The sequence below is a fragment of the Sminthopsis crassicaudata genome, chromosome 3 (assembly GCF_048593235.1).
Source record: "Sminthopsis crassicaudata isolate SCR6 chromosome 3, ASM4859323v1, whole genome shotgun sequence".
NCBI lineage: Eukaryota > Metazoa > Chordata > Mammalia > Dasyuromorphia > Dasyuridae > Sminthopsis > Sminthopsis crassicaudata.
The window spans coordinates 268,769,826-268,788,188 of record NC_133619.1 but is presented as its reverse complement, the minus strand read 5'-3'; the positions used below and the strand labels follow the sequence as shown (position 1 = coordinate 268,788,188).

General features: G+C 33.2%; 1 protein-coding gene across 1 annotated transcript in view; it reads left to right on the top strand.

Annotated features, from left to right (window-relative positions):
• The window catches only part of HUNK (hormonally up-regulated Neu-associated kinase), a 131,320-nt gene that overhangs the window by 87,347 nt on the left and 25,610 nt on the right, over positions 1-18,363 (top strand). The window contains exons 5-6 of the mRNA XM_074300784.1: positions 4,231-4,358; positions 16,492-16,627. Of these exons, the coding sequence (XP_074156885.1) occupies positions 4,231-4,358; positions 16,492-16,627 (264 nt within the window). The remainder of the gene's footprint in view (positions 1-4,230; positions 4,359-16,491; positions 16,628-18,363) is intronic.

The following is an 18,363-nucleotide window of genomic DNA, read 5'->3' as shown; positions in this document are numbered from 1 at the left end:
GTTAATTAGAGAAAAGTGGAGTTGAAAATCTGGAAATCAATTAGAAAACTATTGCCATAGTCTGATTGGCAGGTAATGATGACCTGAGCTAGGGTAGTGATTGTATGAGTATAAAGAAGGGAATATTTACATATATTAGAGGTAGAATACTTAAGACTTAATAACCAATTTGCTGGGATAGATGGCATGTAGAAGTTGGAGAGAACTTAGGATAACTCAGAGATTTGGACCTAGGTGACTGCAAAGATGTTGGTTCCCTCCATTCCAGCTCTAAATCTGTGATCCTATAATCCTTAAATTTGGTTACACATCTTGATTTGTGATTTGTATTCATAGAGAATGACTGATCACTGAACTATAGAAGTTGTAAAAACAAGAGAGGATATAGAAAGGGCCAAGAAAGGACAGGGACAGAAATTGATAACTGTGTAGAACACAATTTCAATTAAATAAAGGTGTCCAAAGCCAAAATGCCATTAAAAAGTATATGGTGACTTTAACATTTGACATGTATGGGACTATCTGCCATCTAGGGGTGGGGGTTGAGGGAAGGAGGGGAAAAGTTGGAACAGAAGTTTTTGCAAGGGTCAAAATACATATGTTTTGTCAACAAAAAGCTATAATAAAAAAAGAAGAAAAAAAAAGTATATGGTGAAAAAATGGAGTTAATGATAATGAACATCTCTGGGGTTATGTAACTAAAGATATGAACAAAGATGCAATATTAAATAAATACTTTTTAAAAAATAACCTAAGTAATGAGTTAGTAATAAATATTACTAGCTCTAAGTAAATAATAGAAATAATTACTAGTCATACTAATGTAATGATAAGTGCTACAATGTGCCAAAATGAGGGAAATGCCAGACAATCACTCTTCAGAGACAACATTTAAAATTATAAAAAATTAATGACAATAAATCTCAAAATACGAGAAGAAAATAAGAAATGGAAAATATAGAGTTGAGTTTTTTTTTAAATTCATAACTAAAGAGCATTTTAAAATGCCAATAAAACTGAAAAGCTATTACTTAATTTAATGATTAATAAAAATGAAGAGAGATAAAAATCATGAGAGCAAAGAAATTTTTCAGGAGCTAGTATAAAACAAAACAAAATTAGAAAATTTCTATGAAATGGATGCTATCTGCAAAAGATATAAAAATTAACAAATTGAATGGGTAGGCTATACAAACTAATATTATAAAGAGAAATTGAAAAAGTCATAAATGAAGTGCCATAGAGGTGAAAACAACCTTAGAACCAATTGATTGATAAATAGATTTTACTGATTATTTAAAGAATAATTCCCATCCTGCATAAATTTCTTAATATAGATAATGTCACTCCATTATGAGTCAAATGTGACTCTGATGATAAAATCAGGCAATGGTTATGGCATAGAATGAGAACTATAGACTAATATTTCTAAATATTGATGCAAAAAAAATTAAATGCTGGCAAAGAGAATAAAGCAACATATAAAAAATTATATCCAAATGGTATTTAGTTCAAGAATAGAAAGATTATGTATAGTTAGGGAAATAATTCATATACTAAATAATATTTAAAACAAAATTGCAAAAAAAAAAAAGAAATAATATGGTTCTAATTTGTGTTTTTTAAAAACCCCTAAGCATAGGCATCAAAGAACATTTCCATAATTTACTTAATATTTTTTAAAAAACAGCTTTCTACAGCTAAGAGCTTGTATTATTTTTTGTGGAGAAATATTGGAAGCTTTCACACTAGGATCAGGGTATGCAAGAATGTTCTCTAAAATTATTATTTGTTTAAAAATAGAAAGAAACATTGGCAATAAGGAGACAAGAATACCTTAGCAAATGATATGGTGGTTTAATTAGAAAACTTAAGAATCAACAAAATTAATTGATAAATATTTTCTCAAAAGGTAGGGTGCAAAATGAATTTATAAAAATCACCAGCATTTCTATATATTGGTAGCGAAGAGAAAAGAGAGGGAAAGATAATTATTTTTAATTTATTTTTTAAAGTTTTATTGATTTTTTTTTTAAAACAAAGTTATCATTTCCTAATACCAATCACCCAATTAGAATGTTTATTTGTTTGTTTGTTTTTTTAACTTAAGGAAAAAGAAAGTGACATACCTATCATATTTGGCAGCATATACCTTAACAAATGACAAATTATAAAATGCATTATTGCATATTCTGAAAACAGTTCAACAGCCAATATATAATGTGCTGTTTGGCCTTTAAAGCCCTTCACAATTTGGGTTCAACCTATTTTTTTCCAAAGTTCTTGGGACAACATTTCCCCTTCAACACTCTTTAATCCAGCCCAATTGGCCTTCTTTTTGTTCCTTACACATGATTTTCCATCCCCCATTTTCAGTATTTGGCATCCCACATACCTAGAATACATTTCTTTACCTGTACCTTAGAATCCCTGTCCTGCTGTAGGCAGTTCAAATTCCATCTATGTAAAGCCTTCCTGATCTGACACTCTTAATTGCTTAATTGCTTTCCTTCCCAAATTACTTTATATTTTACCACTTTGCATAGATTTGTATGTATCCATTTGTTATATCTATTTTTTGTGTTTCCCTATTAAGAGTGTAAGTCCTTTGAGAGTCAAGACTGCTTCATTCTTTGTATTTGTATTCCTATTGACTGATATACAGTGGTGCTTAATAAATGATTTTTGATTGATTGTTGAAGCCTTGTTAGGAGGGATCTGCATTATAGAACAAAAAATATGAGACTGGTCTTTGATTTCCAAAAATAAATGTTCCTCTTATTCATTTCTTTGGTAGTCATGGAAGAAAGTGCTAATAGTTAATGTAAGGAGCATTTTAGTTTTTAAGTTATACTTGGTTTTATCACAGTCTGCTTTCCTTCTCTAGGCTTGTGAAAACTCAAGTAGCAGTGGTGCATAAAATGAAGGAATTTATGCATCAAAGGTTATGGAGTGGGTGGATCAGTAGAATCAAAGATATTTAGGTTTAAAGTATTGCATGTTACTAGGGAGATCTAGAAATGGTATAGAAAAAGGGATCTGGGGAATGCAAGAGCAAACATTAGAATTTTGATATATTTCACCCCCATCCCCACTGGGATCTTTGTTTGAATAAAGCTTAGCCCTAATGAAAAGAGCGTTGGATCTGGAGCCAGATGACCTCTGGAATCTTTGGCTAGTTTTACCTTTTAGGACCTCAGTTTTCTCATATGTAAAATTAGTGGGATTAGGATAAATGATATACATCTATAATTTTATGCAATTCACTTGATATAGGCAAGAGAGAAATCATTGCCTCAGAGCTAATGGGGATGGGGCCAATCTTGGGGAAAACCAAATAAATAACAAGGAGATCAAGGCAAAAAAATTTTTTTTTGGTTGAGGAAGGAGGAGGAAGATTCAGATGCTCTAACTTTACCCTCCCAAAATAAACAGCTCCTCACTGCCCTTATACATTTGAATTATTAAATTGCTATGCCAGTTTTATCTTCAGAAATGTTCAGTGGAATCTCAGTAAAACTGGGCTTCAGTAATCTTATTTAAATCTTCTTTTTATGGTTTATTTACTGGAAATCCTCTTGTATATTCTAAACTCATCTTTCTTTGGGCATTCCAAAGTTCTTTAAGCATTCTGGCAGTCAAAATTTTCCTTCCCATCAAGACAATCTTCAGTACTATATTTAGTATGCACTTTAGGGGGGGAAATCCTCCAAAGACACATCAGCTTTTAATCTTAAGAGCCCGGTTCATTGCGATGGCCTTTCAGCCACATCTAGAAAATCAGATTGGGCATTGCTGGCTATGAGCCATCTAATTATATTATGTGGGATAGAGCTATTAAAGAGATAGTATGGCATAGTGGATAGTGTTTTGGCTTGGAATCAGGACAAGATCAAATACATACTCTAACGTATTAATTATAAAAGCCTGGTCAAGTCATCTAAAGACTAAATACTTGAAACAAATCCCTAAGATTTACGGAAGGCTTAAACCTTATTGCCCAAGGCTTTTTTTGATTCCATGGAGCCTCTTGTTTTGGGGGCTCTCAGCTAATGCAGACAATGTTTCACAAAGATGAATGAGTGAAGTTACTGTTTCTTTCCTAATGCAAAATACTATGCAAATAGTATTGACCTTAAGCCAACACTTAAGCCATCAGGTACCTACTTCTCTCTAAAGAGAATCATTCTGCTCCAATAACTATCATTCTTTCTCTTTTTTCTTTTGCAGAGGTGTGAATATGTTTGCTATGTTAACTGGAACACTGCCTTTCACTGTGGAGCCCTTCAGTCTGAGAGCTTTATATCAAAAGATGGTGGATAAAGAAATGAATCCCCTTCCTACTCAACTTTCTACTGGTAATCTCTATCTTTTCAAATCCAGCATATTATCATTCTGTCTCTGACCAGATTTTGCTTACTTGTGTGAGTGTGCATATGTGTGTATGTAGAAAGGGGGGAGGTTTTTAATTAAATTTTTTAAAATTTTGAGTTCCAAATTCCTTCTTGCTTCAAACTCTTCTCCACCCATTGAGAAGGCAAGCAATATGATACTCATTATAGTTGTGAAGTAATGCAATACATATATTGTGATATGTTTTTTAAAATATTAGTCTGAATATTCATAGAATCTTAGTATCAGAAGGGATCTCACATACTACCCATTTTAGTCCCTACTCAAAATATGACTCTATGTCTTCAGACATCTAGTATCTAAATAATTTTTAGTGACAGATACTACCACTTGAAATATAACTACCTATTTAATCTAAAAAAGTCTTCCTTGGAATTTTTCTCCTTTTAATTTCTACTCAGTTCTTAGTTCTCCCTTTTTTGCTCCAGTGCACATCAACCAATTGTTTAATCTCTTCCCATAATAGCCCTTTGAATTTTTGGATATAACTATCATTTCTTTCTATATCTTTGCTTCTCTAAGCTAAAATTCTGTGACTCATTTTCTTAGAGACTGCCTTCTAACAGCTTTACCCTCAGGGTCACTTTTGGATAGTGGATTAATAAGGTGACTTATTATTATTATTAGTGGTTAAGAAGGTGACTTCCAGGACCAGACAGAATATTTCATATATATCCTAACTAGAAGAAATTAATTATAAATCCCTTCTTTCTCTTTTCTCCCAATCTGGTGCTCTGTATTTCTATTCTGGATTACTATAACCTTTCTCTTTAGAATTTTGTGTTGCTTAACTGTAATGCCAGAAAAACTGAGGCAAGATAGAGATTAGAGAGTTTTTAATATTTTATTTGGATTTCTGAGAGGGAGAGATTTTCTGGGACCAAAGGATTCATTTTGGTTCTAGGGCTGATGTCTCAAAGCATTCACCAGCATCAGCAGCTTTTCAGCATCAGCATCGAATGTGAGATTCCAATCGGTTTTATATGTTTCCATAAATCAGGGTAGACAAGGGGGTGGAGTCTGAACATTGGTAAATGGCAGGAATTTCCAAGGATGGACCATCAATCCAGTTCTGACAGGGGGTAGGACCATAAATTCTTTTTTCCCCTCCCATTTATTTATTTTTTATTTATACATTCATTCATTTATTTGTTACTTATAAAATATCACAAGTTTGTTTCTTTTTTTTAATTATAGCTTTTTATTGACAAAGCATATGCATGGGTAATTTTTCAACATAAACCCTTGCAAAAACTTCTGCTCCAACTTTTCCCCTTCTTCCTTCCACTCCTTCCCCTAGATGGCAGGTTGACCAATACATGTTAAATATGTTAAAGTATATGTTAAATAATACATATGTATACATATTTCTACAGTTGTCTTGCTACACAAGAAAAATCAGATTTAGAAAGAAGGTAAAAATAACCTGTGAGGAAAAACAAAAATGCAAACAAACAGTAACAGAAAGAGTGTAAATGCTATGTTGTGGTCCACACTCATTTCCCAGTGTTCTCTTGCTGCATATAGCTGTATCTGTTCATTACTGATCAATTGGAACTGATTTGGATCTTTTCATTGTTGAAGATGGCCACTTCCATCAGAATTGATCCTTATGTAGTATTGTTGTTGAAGTATATAATGATCTCCTGGTTCTGTTCACTTCACTCAGCATCAGTTCATGTAAGTCTCTCCAAGCCTCTCTGTATTCATCTCGCAAATGAATTTCTTACAGAACAGTAATATTCCATATCATTCATATACCACCATTTATTCAGCCATTCTCCAATTGATGGTATCCAGTTTATAATCACCACAAAAAGTGCTGCCACAAACATTTTTACACATACAGGTCCCTTTCCCTTCTTTAATTTGTCTTTGGGATAAAAGCCCAGTAGTAACACTGCTGAATCAAAGGGTATGAACAATTTGACAATTTTTTGAGTATTGTTCTGAATTGCTCTCCAAAATGGTTGGATCCATTCACAACTCCACCAGCAATGCATCAATGTAGGACCATAAATTCTTGATAACTTAGGAGGACTTAGGAAGCCAGTATGTATGAACTCCCCCTTTTCTTGAGTTTAAACATTTACAGTTTATAACCTTAATGTAGCTAGTCCTAAGTTATATCAGTCCTAATGGTCCAGAAGGGGGGCGTTGCAACCATAAGTATTGAAGCAGAACAATTCAGGGAACCAAGGCAGAACAATTTAGGGAAACTGAGGCAGAACAATAAAAGGGAACTGTGGCACAACATAACCCCTCCAAAATCTCTCAATTTCTCTGGTTTTTTTCCCCTGCATTGGTTTTTGAAAAAAATTCAAAATGATAGGTAACTTCTTCCTAAAGTGTTAACAAGAGTATTAAAGTTTTATAGACTTTAAGAATCTTTATTAATTAGTTTAATATAATTTAAAGATATACCAGTTTCATTGATGTTCTATTTAAAGTATATATCTCCCCATTTCTGCCCCAGATCATTGAGTCTGTGAAATAATATTAGGTAAAACAGCATCAAAGAGGACAGTTATTTCCATAAAAGCAATACCAGAAATGGGCAGTCAACAAATATTTATTTATCACCTATTGTGTTCCAGGCATTGTGCTAAGTGCTGGAATCACAATAAAAAGCAAAAATAAAACAAGGTAATATTTGTAAAGTACTATGCAAATAGTAAATTTCTTTATAAATAATAGCTATTATTAAAAGCAAGCCTTGTTTTCAATCTTACAATCTAATTTGTTTTATAATTTTAAAGTAGGATTTGACTACAAACCGTAAATGATGCTGTTATGGAATGGCTTATTGGGACAAAGACTTTTGAGTTATTATGTTCAAGTTTTATTCTAGTTTAATAGTTTTATAGGATAAGTTTTAGTGATTTGTATTATATATATAGGTTAGCTCTTCTGTCATTAAATGTGTTATGGAAAACAAAACTTGAGTTTGGTTCAGTGGATGATATTGTGTTGTTTGGATTTTATGATTCAAAGAAGTAATGCAGTTTTATTTTTAAGTGTCAGTTCAGTTTGAGTCCCTAGTCTGAGTTTACTTTGGCTTTCAATTCTATTCAGAGCAAAGTTCAGTTTTAATGAAAATAGTAATTTCACACCAACTTATTGTACATTTTTTAAAAATAGTAAATTAATAGTAATATAATTTTTAAATTATAAGTAAAAATTTATGAATTTAATATTACCAATAATAATAATAATATTGAGTTTGTAATTTATCCATAAAAAATGAAAGTGTACTTGCAAAAAAAAAAAAAAAGCTAACCTTAAGATGCACACTTAAAGGAAGAGGAAAGAGTGCTACTTGGATTAAAAAGAGGCCTGGATTAAAATACTACCTTTGATGCCTAGTAATTGTATGACTACGGACTAAGTCCTCTTTGGTTTCAGTTTTCCCATCTGTAAGAAGAAGGTCCACACTACCTGCCTCATAGCTGTATAGACCAATTGAATTAATGAACCTAAAGTACTTTGTAAACCTTTCTTTGTACAGATCAGCCCTTACTTAATATGTCAAATATTGGGACAGCTAGGTGGCGCAGTGGAAAGAGCACCAACCCTAAAATCAGGAGACCCTGAGTTCAAATCTGGCCTTAGACACTTAACACATCTTGCTATGTGACCCTGGGCAAGTCATTTAACCCCAATTTACCTCAGCAAAAAAAAAAAAAGTCAATTAGTAAACTCTTAGCACTTTGATCTAGAACTAGATGTGTAATTATGAAAATTAAATATGTACTTTATAAGTTATGCATTACATTTCTATTTCTTTCTTCAGCTCTATCACATATAACTGTAGTAGACAAGCAAAATGTTCATCAGACTGCTGTTTTCAAATTTTATTTTCCAAAGCTTTTGTGAATGTTTAAGAGAAGCATCAAGGCAATATGAAACATGACTATATAGTAGAAACTACTTAAACATTACAAAATTTGCGCATTTTGATTGGTGTTAAAGTTTAGCAATTACTTAGCAGGCTCCAAGCTGATTCTACTATGCCCTCGTGTATCTCCTTTTCTTTCTTTCTTCTTCTTTTTCTTTTTTCTTTTCTTTTTTTTTTTTTTTTTGGTAATACCAATTTAAATTGAAGTTATGTCACATTTTTACTAGCTTTACAAACATCTTAATTAAGCTAGTAATAATGTGAATGATGTAATTTGTTGTTGTTTTAGAACTGAGTAATGGGCCAACACTTTTTCTTCTACATTACTCTTTCAGGGGAGTATTTTCCAGAAAAGTTTTCAATAGACTTTACCATCAGGATTATTTAAATGACGGAATCACGATGTTCCCATAACATTGGAACCTCCCTATTATATAGATATAGATTAATAAATTTAGTCTATTTAACTTTTCTATTGGATTCTTTCTTCTCTGCTTACTAGAACTGCCTAGAACTGTTGCATCGTGGAATAACAAATGTCTTTCATGGCTGATGAATTTCTCTCAGAGTATATCTTTTAATTACTATAACCCAGCAATAGCATTTGCATCACATTCTACGCAATGACTTGAGGTTACTTGAAGGTTTGTGAAATGAAGTAGAAAATGAGATGTTTGTGTTTATGAGGGTCAAACAGATGCTAATTAAAATTTCAGAAAATGCTGGACTAGCCAATAACTTGTACAGATGCTTCAGTCTTAGAGTCAAGAAGGGGAGGGCTGTGGGGTCTGGACAGGACTCGGCTTGTTCTGTCTAACTTTCATTGCTACAGTGAAATGATCTTGATAGTCTTCATATATTTCCTGAAGTCATTTCTCTTGGCACATTTTCAGTGTATTCCAAACAAGCCAGGACAAATATTGGAAAGTTAATGAAACATTGTGCCAGCAATAGGAGTTTGGGGGCAAGTGCCTTCAAGGTAGAAAATGTGGGTTGTGCACAGTAGGTATACTTTCCTTGTGTTGAGATAAGTATAATGCAAGAATAAATACAGTGTTTCTCCTTTATGTATGGCTCATCTTGACACTCAGGGCTGTAAGAGTAGGAAAAAGGCCACGTAGTGGGAAAAAAAAAAAAAGAGTGTTCCTATTGCTTTTTTGGAGAGGGGATTTTAAATTCTAAGAAAGTTGCCTTGATATGCAAGGGAGTTGGTGAAATATAACTAATGATAATAAGATAATAATCAAAATATTCAAAATTTCTGCTGTGATGAAGATCTATGTCTGTCCATTCAATGTATCTTTTATCTATGAGTTCACCAGAGGGGACCATCCAATATAATGGAAACCTTCTTCTGACATTGTGAAGGTGCCACTGGAACACTCTGGCTGTTCACTTGTAATCCCTCTCTCTTGCCCCATGACAGACTATTCTTTGAAGCAAATTTTTTACATTTTTCTCATTGTTTATGTGTTGCACACTGTACTTCTCCCGATTGCCTTCTATGTGGTGTTCATCTTTAGATCTTTTGGAAACAGCTTATTTAGATCTCACTGCCATTAGGCAACACTGCTAAAATGTTAATAATGAAAAGATGGGCCTTTACTTTCACAGGGCTCTTGATATATTCTTCCTCTATGTTTAGTCTTTCCTGAATGAACAGACAGACCAAATTCTTTTACATAATTACAGATCTCTTCCAGGAAACTTTCCATTGTCCTGGGGAATAATGGAATTAACACAATGATATTTTTTTAAACAGGAAGACCTCATCATCTGTAGGGATTGCTCCTTTGATCTGTATGGTTTTCTGGTCTTGTCTATTACACTGGCAAATGCCTTTTTCCAGCATACATCTTGTTTTTATGCTTTGACTGATATTTATTATAAGAAAATTATGAAACAGAATTATTTGTATTGTTTTGGTTTTCTAATTTGCAAAATGAGCTAGAGAAGGGAATGCAAACCACTCCACTATTTTTGCCAAGAAAACTGAGAAGGGTCACTAGAAGTCAAAAAATGCTTGAAAAATGACCAAATAACAAGCAACAGTATTTATATTATTTCATCTTCCAAAGAGTCTTTGATTTTGGTGTCAAAGAGCCTATATTTGGTTAATGGGTTCTTACATTTTTAACATAATTCAGTTAATTTGAGATGGTGAAAGTGTTGTCTATTGTTTTAATATTGTTTTGAGGGTCTACTTCTTGCTGTTGTTGAAAATAGATAGGCAGTGCAATGGATAGAATGCTGAAATTGCAGTCAAGAAGACCCGAGTTCAAGTTTGGTTCCAAACACTTAACTGGTTGTGAGATTCTAGGCAAATCACTTAACCTTGTTTGTTTCAATTTCTTCATCTATAAAAATGCACCAAAGAAGGAAATGACAAAACTCTCCAATGTCTTTGCCAAGAAAAACTCCCAAAATGGAGTCATAAAGAATCAGACATGATTGAAAAATAACTAAACAGTTACTGAATTGATGAATATATCAGTATTAGTTCAATTAATTGTGAGATTGCAAAAGTGTTATCTATTTAATAATGCTTTGAAAGCCTGCTTGTTTTCTATTAATACTCTCATCAAGTAAGCCCTTATTAGTGTCTGGATGATACATAATGATTAAATTAGTAGTTATTGATAGCCTTTCAGCACTGTTTCCCCTACAAATTCTTTACCAAAAATAATATGGTATCTCCTATGAGCTCACTCATTCAATTGATATTTTTACTGGTAAATTGTGCTCTTTCCCTTAAGAGTTGGAGTATTACTCGTGATTCTTGTTTAAGCCTTTTGGAAAGGGCACTGACCTTTAGTTTAGTATTGCCAACAGCCTTTCTGGTTTTGCTCCCATGGGACCTCAGCTCCATGGTTTGTAGCTTTCCAACCAGGATATAGAAGAGGTATATCCTCTTGTGTTTGACAAGTGTTCCTGGGTCAGAGCTGGGTTTCTTCACAGAGGGAACTTACCCTAATTTATGGCAACCATTTGATATATTGCCCAAATTCCTATTAGGTCTGTAAAAATCTTTGGCTGGAGAAAGTGACAATTTGTGTTCTCAAGGCTAGGCCGTTGTACCAGTTGGCCTTTTCATATGCAAGTGAGCTGCTTAATACTCTTAAGTCCCATTCACAGTTGAAAGTTCTTCACTCTTAAACTTCATAATCTCAATCTTTGCTCTTGCTAAAGTTTAAAGGGGGAAAACACTGAAAAGGTGCTTCTGCTGCTGACATCAGTAATGATGGTGAGAACTAGTAATGTGTAGAGAGGTCATGGCTTCTCCATATATAGTATGTTGTTTAGTTGCTTCACTGATGTCCGTCTCTTCATTACTTTGTTTGGGGTTTTCTTGGCAAAGATATGGGAGTGGTTTGCCATTTTTTTCTCCAGCTCATTTTACAGATGAACAAAATGAGGCAAACAGGGTTTACATAGGGTCACACAACTAGTAAGTATATGAAACCAGATTTGAACCCAGAAAGATAAGACTTCCTAACTCCAGCTCTGGTGCTCTATCCACTGGGGCCACCTAGCTGTGCCCCAGAGTGTCAGGACATGACATTCAGACACTTTTTCTTCTCTCCTTTCTCCCTTAGCTGACTCATTTACCCAACCTATACTTGTGCTGGAAGATTGGAAGGTCTACATACAACTCTTAACTCTTTAGTCCTGACTAGTGCTCAATTAAATAAATTAACCACAATGACAACTTTCATCATGAACATTTATGATACAGAAAGAAAAATATGAATAATCATACTACAATAGTATACCCAAGGGGCAGCTAAGTGATACAGTGGATAAAGAACTGGATCTGAAGCAAGGAAGACTTGATTCAGCCTCAGATACTTTCTGGCTGTGTGAACCTCAGACAAGGTCACTTAGCCCTATTTGCCTAATTTTGCTCATCTGTAAAATGAGCTGGAAAAAAGAAATGACAAACTATTCTAGTATATTTGCCAAGAAAACCCCATTTAGGGTCATGAAGAGTCAGACATGACTGAAACAACTGAACAACAAATACCCATAAATCATGGTCAGTCTTTACCACTAATACATAGTGTTCATGGGGGAGAATGGGCACAAACTTATAGAAACCTAGAAAGGAAACACATTAGTATGGAAAACCCTTTTCTCTGGGGCAACTTAAGACTGGTTGTAGTTCAGTCATTTTTTTTTTAGTCATGTTTGACTCTTGATCTTATATGGAGTTTTGTTGGCAAAGATACTGGAGTGGTTTGCCATTTCCTTCTTTAGGTAATTAGTTCTTCCTGACTCCAAGTCCAGCATTCTATCCACTCTCTGAGAATAAATAAGAAAATTAAATGAATGAGCATTTATTAATCTCTTAATATGTGCCAAATATTGTACTAAATGCTGGGGATACAAATAAAAGCAAAAATGTATTCATTTTGCATCTAATATATTACAAGGACATGCTTTCTAAATTTTTTACTAAAGATCCATAACTGAAACTAATATTTCAGATGCACCTTGAAACAGTGTGCTATGGAATTTAAATATATACTTTCTCTTTCACATCAAATGAGGAAATTTCTGTCTTTGGAATTTCTCAGTTATGTAGGGCTGACATTATGACATTAATATTTGTGAATCCATAAAAATGCTTTTTGTCTCATGTAGGAGCCACTGCCTTCTTTGATGACAGGTCTCTTTCCTTGTGGAAAGCTCTAAGTATACTGAAACAAAGACCCATCATTTCTAAAAGGAAAAACTTCTGTTCATTCTGCAGTCAAATATCAGATATAATATAGATCAACTTTTCCTGACTATTTTTCTTCACCATGATAAATCTTGAAAAATTGAAAAAATATATTAGTAAAGAGGTATTCAAAAAGTATTTGTTCAAGTAAAATTATAGTCAAGTAAATTTTTATTATTATTTTGAAAGTAAATATTTATCTTGAAGGTAAATTTGTTTGTGCACTTTTGCAGAGTATTTGGCTTGTTGGCTTGACAAAATATAATAACCATTTTGCAATGCAGAAAATTGTGCCTATTTGATAACTGAATAAAGAGGCAATAGATAGATCTTCAAAATGTGGTATTAGAAGCTAAATAAATAAATAAACATCTTATAGGTTAACCGTAATTTATATATATATATATATATATATATATATATATATATATATATATATATATATATATATATATATACACACACATATGTATATGTGGGACTTAAAATTTTAATGATTGGGGCAGTGAGATGGCACAGTGGATAAAACACCGGACCTGGGATCAGGAGGATCTGAGCTCAAATGTAATATCTAACTTCTATTCCCATGAAATTCTTTTTTCTATGTTAATATAATGGCATTTCTATTTTTACAAATGCTCTTTGGAGGTAAGTAGAAAGAGCTGGGTTTGAAGTCAGGAAAATATAAGTTCAAATCTGACCTCAGACATTTATATCTATTATCATTACAGCAGCTCACTTAGTGGTAATCTGTCTCAGTTTCCTCAATTGTAGAATAGAGAAAATAACAGCATCCTACCTCACAGGGCTGTTATGAGGATCAAATGAAATAGTATTTCTAAAGCACTTAGTACAGTGCATGGAACATAAAAGGAGCTGAATAAATGTTTGTTTCTCTCCCTTATTAAGTTGCAAGACATTTAGAATAAAAGTGAGTGACTTTTTAAATTTAGGGAAATTTCCCCAAATTATAAGTATTTCATGTACCTTTAATTTTCAATAAATATTTCCATCCCTCCATTCAATAAGAAATCAAATAAATTTTAGTATTTAACTATTAATATATGCATAAGGAATAAAATAGGTTAAATTTTCCTAAAACTTTATATGGCATATAACATTTTTAGTTATCATAAAGTGGTTAAATGCTTTTCAGAACCCAAAGTAATGAAATTTGATTTTACTTCTTGCCAACCACTTGCCACTTTATTTTATTTTTGAAAGAGATACCTGAACATTTTGCTGAGCATTGGTTATATTTTGCTTTGGATTTGATTGAGAACAGAGCTGTGAGTCTTGATTCATAAAAATAAGTTGTTGCAAATGGAATTAAAACTTTATGAGTATATTCAATAAGAATGGCATGTGTTTTTCTTAGGAAACATTAACAATTTTGTAATTTTGCTGATTGGAAATCAATTTAGAGCTTCTGGTTATTATGAGGATCAATACTTGTCCTTACGGTGTTATCATTGATTTTTTTTTTTCCTAGCCAAGTATGAAAAGAACTTCATGCTTAAATCATACCATTTGATTTTGATTATTAAGATTTACTTTTTCAACTGCTCTCTTTTAAAATTTTCACATACACTATCAAGCTTCCTCCATTTCTCATTTCATTCCCATTTCTTCAATGTTGTCTCTCCAATCCATTACAGGTCTCTCCCGTCCTATTAACACTACTACTTTTAGCCTATTTCAGTATTGATGTTTTATTTCAATAGAATAATGTAGTTCTACCAAATTTTCCCATGTCCCTTGACAAGCTTCTTGTACCATGTAAGGGTACATATACTCCAGTTTGGGAACCATTGATTTAGAAGATTTAAGAAATAAAATTTAGATTGCTATCCTCTTAAGATAATGTTTTAGTTGCAAAAACCTTTTGCCTACATAACTGGGTTTTAAATTTATTCTATGGATCTTGATATAATGTTCTGAATTATACTTTAAAATTTTACTAATAAGAAGACATTATATATATTTATTATTATTATTATTATTATGAGGTAATTGGGGTTAAATGATTTGCCTAGGAAGTGTTAAGTGAGATCAAATTTGAACTGAGGTCCTCTGACTTGAGGGCTGGTGCTCTATCTACTGCGCCACCTAGTTGCCCCAAAGACAGTATCTTTTAGACTTGCCCTTTCTCTTTCATGTCCCAACTTAAATTATTTGTATTCAAATATTGTAATAATCACTTTTTGAATTTAATGAAAATGTGTGCTGCCGAAAGGGAGTTTATTAACAACAACAACAAAACCAATCCCAAGCAACAGTTTTTAGCTATCCTCTATGATTTGTGAGTTAAACAGGATTATGTGGTAGTATATCTTAGACCTGCTTTTTTGCCCTATTGATATTTTTTCATGGGTTTAAAAGACTATGTTGAGGGAAAAGTTTCTACTCTGCTTGTTTCTCTTAATTTTTTTTTTTGTAATTATGTTGAATATTTTCTATTTTTCTATTGGATACAAAGAAGAAATGCCATAATGAAAAGAAATGTTGCCCCAAGACTTATTGGTTCTGATTCTCATAATGCTAGTGACTGTCTTCATGCCTGTGGAGAGATCTATTTTTTCTCTACATTTCAAATGCCTCACATAAAAACAAGACTGCAAATTCACACTACCCAGGAAGACAAAGGGAATAGGAAGAAATGAACTTTTGAGGATCCTGCTAGCTCTCATTTCCCAAAGATACATACTTGTAGTCAGTTGAATTTTCTTTGTGTGTGTATGTGGGGAGATTAGAAGGATTAAGAGGTGGAAAGGAGAGACCAAAAAAATTTACCTACTGTAATTGCCCAGCAATTATTCTACTGAGCCTATCAAGTTTTTTTTTTTTTTTTTTTTTTTTTTTTTTTTTTTTTTTTTTTTTTTTTTTTGTTGTTGTTGTTGTTGTTGTTGTTGTTTTTTTGCAAATTAAACCAACAAGGTAATCAATAAATAAAGACATTTATTTAGGCTCAAAGAATTGCAATTTAGAACAATGCGCTGTCTTTTCCAGATAAGGAATTTCAGTGAGACTAGTTACAGAGGTTAATATACACTCAGAAACAGAGCATCTATTTAGATAGATGGAATAGCTATTCACAAGGTTTTTGTTTGTTTGTTTTTGTTTTTGGTTTTTTTATTGCAAGGTGATAGCATTTTCCTAAAAAAAACACAGTATTGATTTAAACCATTTCTAGCCAGCAGAGATAGTCCACTGACTGTGCCCCAAGCTAGGATTACCTGTAAAATTCAGCTGAACTTCATAAAGTGTCTTTAGAGCTATCTCTGTCCAGAAATATAAGTACTTAGAAACATCTCAGCAGAAATTCCCAAATGTTTCCCTTGGAGTTAAGTAGAAGATGATTAGAAATTACTAGTCAAAACAAGGTAAGAGTTCCAGAGTTTCTCAGGAATTGAAAAGTCTATGATATTGATATTTTCTTTTTCTGTTGTTTTCACAGCAGCCACAAATTTCCTGCGGTCTCTACTAGAACCAGATCCTGCAAAAAGACCAAACATTCAGCAAGCTCTGGCAAATCGTTGGCTTAATGAGAATTGTCCTGGGAAAACTCCATATAACATTACATATCCAAACAGGTACTTCAGTAAATATAAATCTCTAATGAGATAGGATTCATATGTAAGACCACTTTGGAACATGCTATAAGATTCAATTCAATCAAATAAACATTTAATAAACGCCTATTATGTTCTAGGCATTGTGCTAGGGGGGAAAAAAGAAAAAGTAGTCCCTGCCCTCAAGTTGCTTACAGTATATTGGGAAAAGACAACACATTAAAAAAAAAGCTGAAAAATGAAGGATGGGTTGGAGAGCTGAGAGGTATGATGTTCTTAGAGTCAAAGCCGAAGAAAGTAGGTGACAGAAAATAGACTTACCAGGAAAGTTTTGAGATAGGAAATAGTCGTAATGAATATCATGAGTGAATGCTGAGAAAAAAATCTCCACTTCTATTTGGTTCATAGGAATGAATAGTTTATTGTCCTAACACCCAGTAGGGGAGGGACTATTGGGAATTTCACTGAAGTGATAACTGTTAGTATGGAGCAGTGGATTTTCCTCATACCTCATAACTACTTTCCATAAAAGTTTATTTCTGCATGAGGCCTTTTTTGATTTTCCCCCCTTCCCCCAGCAAGTAGTACTTTCATCCCCTAAATTTATCATTTATCTTGTTTGTACTTAATAAAAATCCAAGGTCCTTGAATGTAAGGACTAATTCATCTTTGTGTTTGTATCTCTAGCATTTAAAAACTAGGAACAGAGATTTAGAGCTGAAAGGGTCTTTAAAAATCATTAAGTCCAACATTTTACAGCTGAATTAAATGACTTGTCTCAAAGTTACATACCTAATTGAGGCAGAATTTGAACAGAATTTAGACTTTTAAATTCTGTCCAACATACCACTTTTTTGCCATCTTCATTATTAATTGCATGAGGTCAGAGTCCTCTCATATAAAATAAGTGGAGTCTAGTCCTTTGGGAAGCCTATGCTGCTGGTGATTGGACAGTGACTTGGGAAACCAGCCAATAGGGCTCATGCCATTATTTTAAAAAATGACTAAGACTCTCATACTCCCATCAGTCCTCAAATTCTCATGTCTTCAACAAAATGTATAAACTCATCCAGTCAGCCCTTTTTTGACCTTTCTTCTCCTGGGTTGTTGTTCTTCATTTTAGCCTGTTCTTAATGATACAAAAATGTTTGGATGGGTAGATGGATGAGATAAGGAAAGCTGTGGTAATATTTGCTCCCAGAGATAAGAGGCATTACTCGGTTTGCTTTCTAAAGGGGAGGAATTTTTTTTCATTCAATCTTGCAAGTAAGTATTAAAGACTCACTGGTTCTTACATGCAGTATATTAATTTATTCCACCTGAAAAAGTACTGAGGGTAAAGTGAGTGCAAATTCACATTCTTTTCTTCTCAGCTGACTCAGATTTTTGCCTTTCTTATGTAAATACTAAGTAGATGGCCAACATTATTCTAAAGCTTAAGTAAAAGGAATTTGTCCTGCCAAGACTAGAACTCATCTCAAATACTTCCATGCTTGACATGACAGCAGGCTGGGCAATTGACCAATATTAGATGATTGAGATGGAAATGTTGCTTAAATAGAAAAAATATGAGGAGAGAAATACAGAGGGAAGGAGGAATAGGGAGAAAATAGATACAGTCAAAAGGAAGATGGGTGTCTCTCCACTTTGGAGAGATACAGAATTACAATATTAGCCTTTTGAAATTCTTAAACAAAACAGTTATTGGCTAGAATTAGAAGGCTCTTCATTGTAGAAGAGGTCCCAGTAGAAAGTAA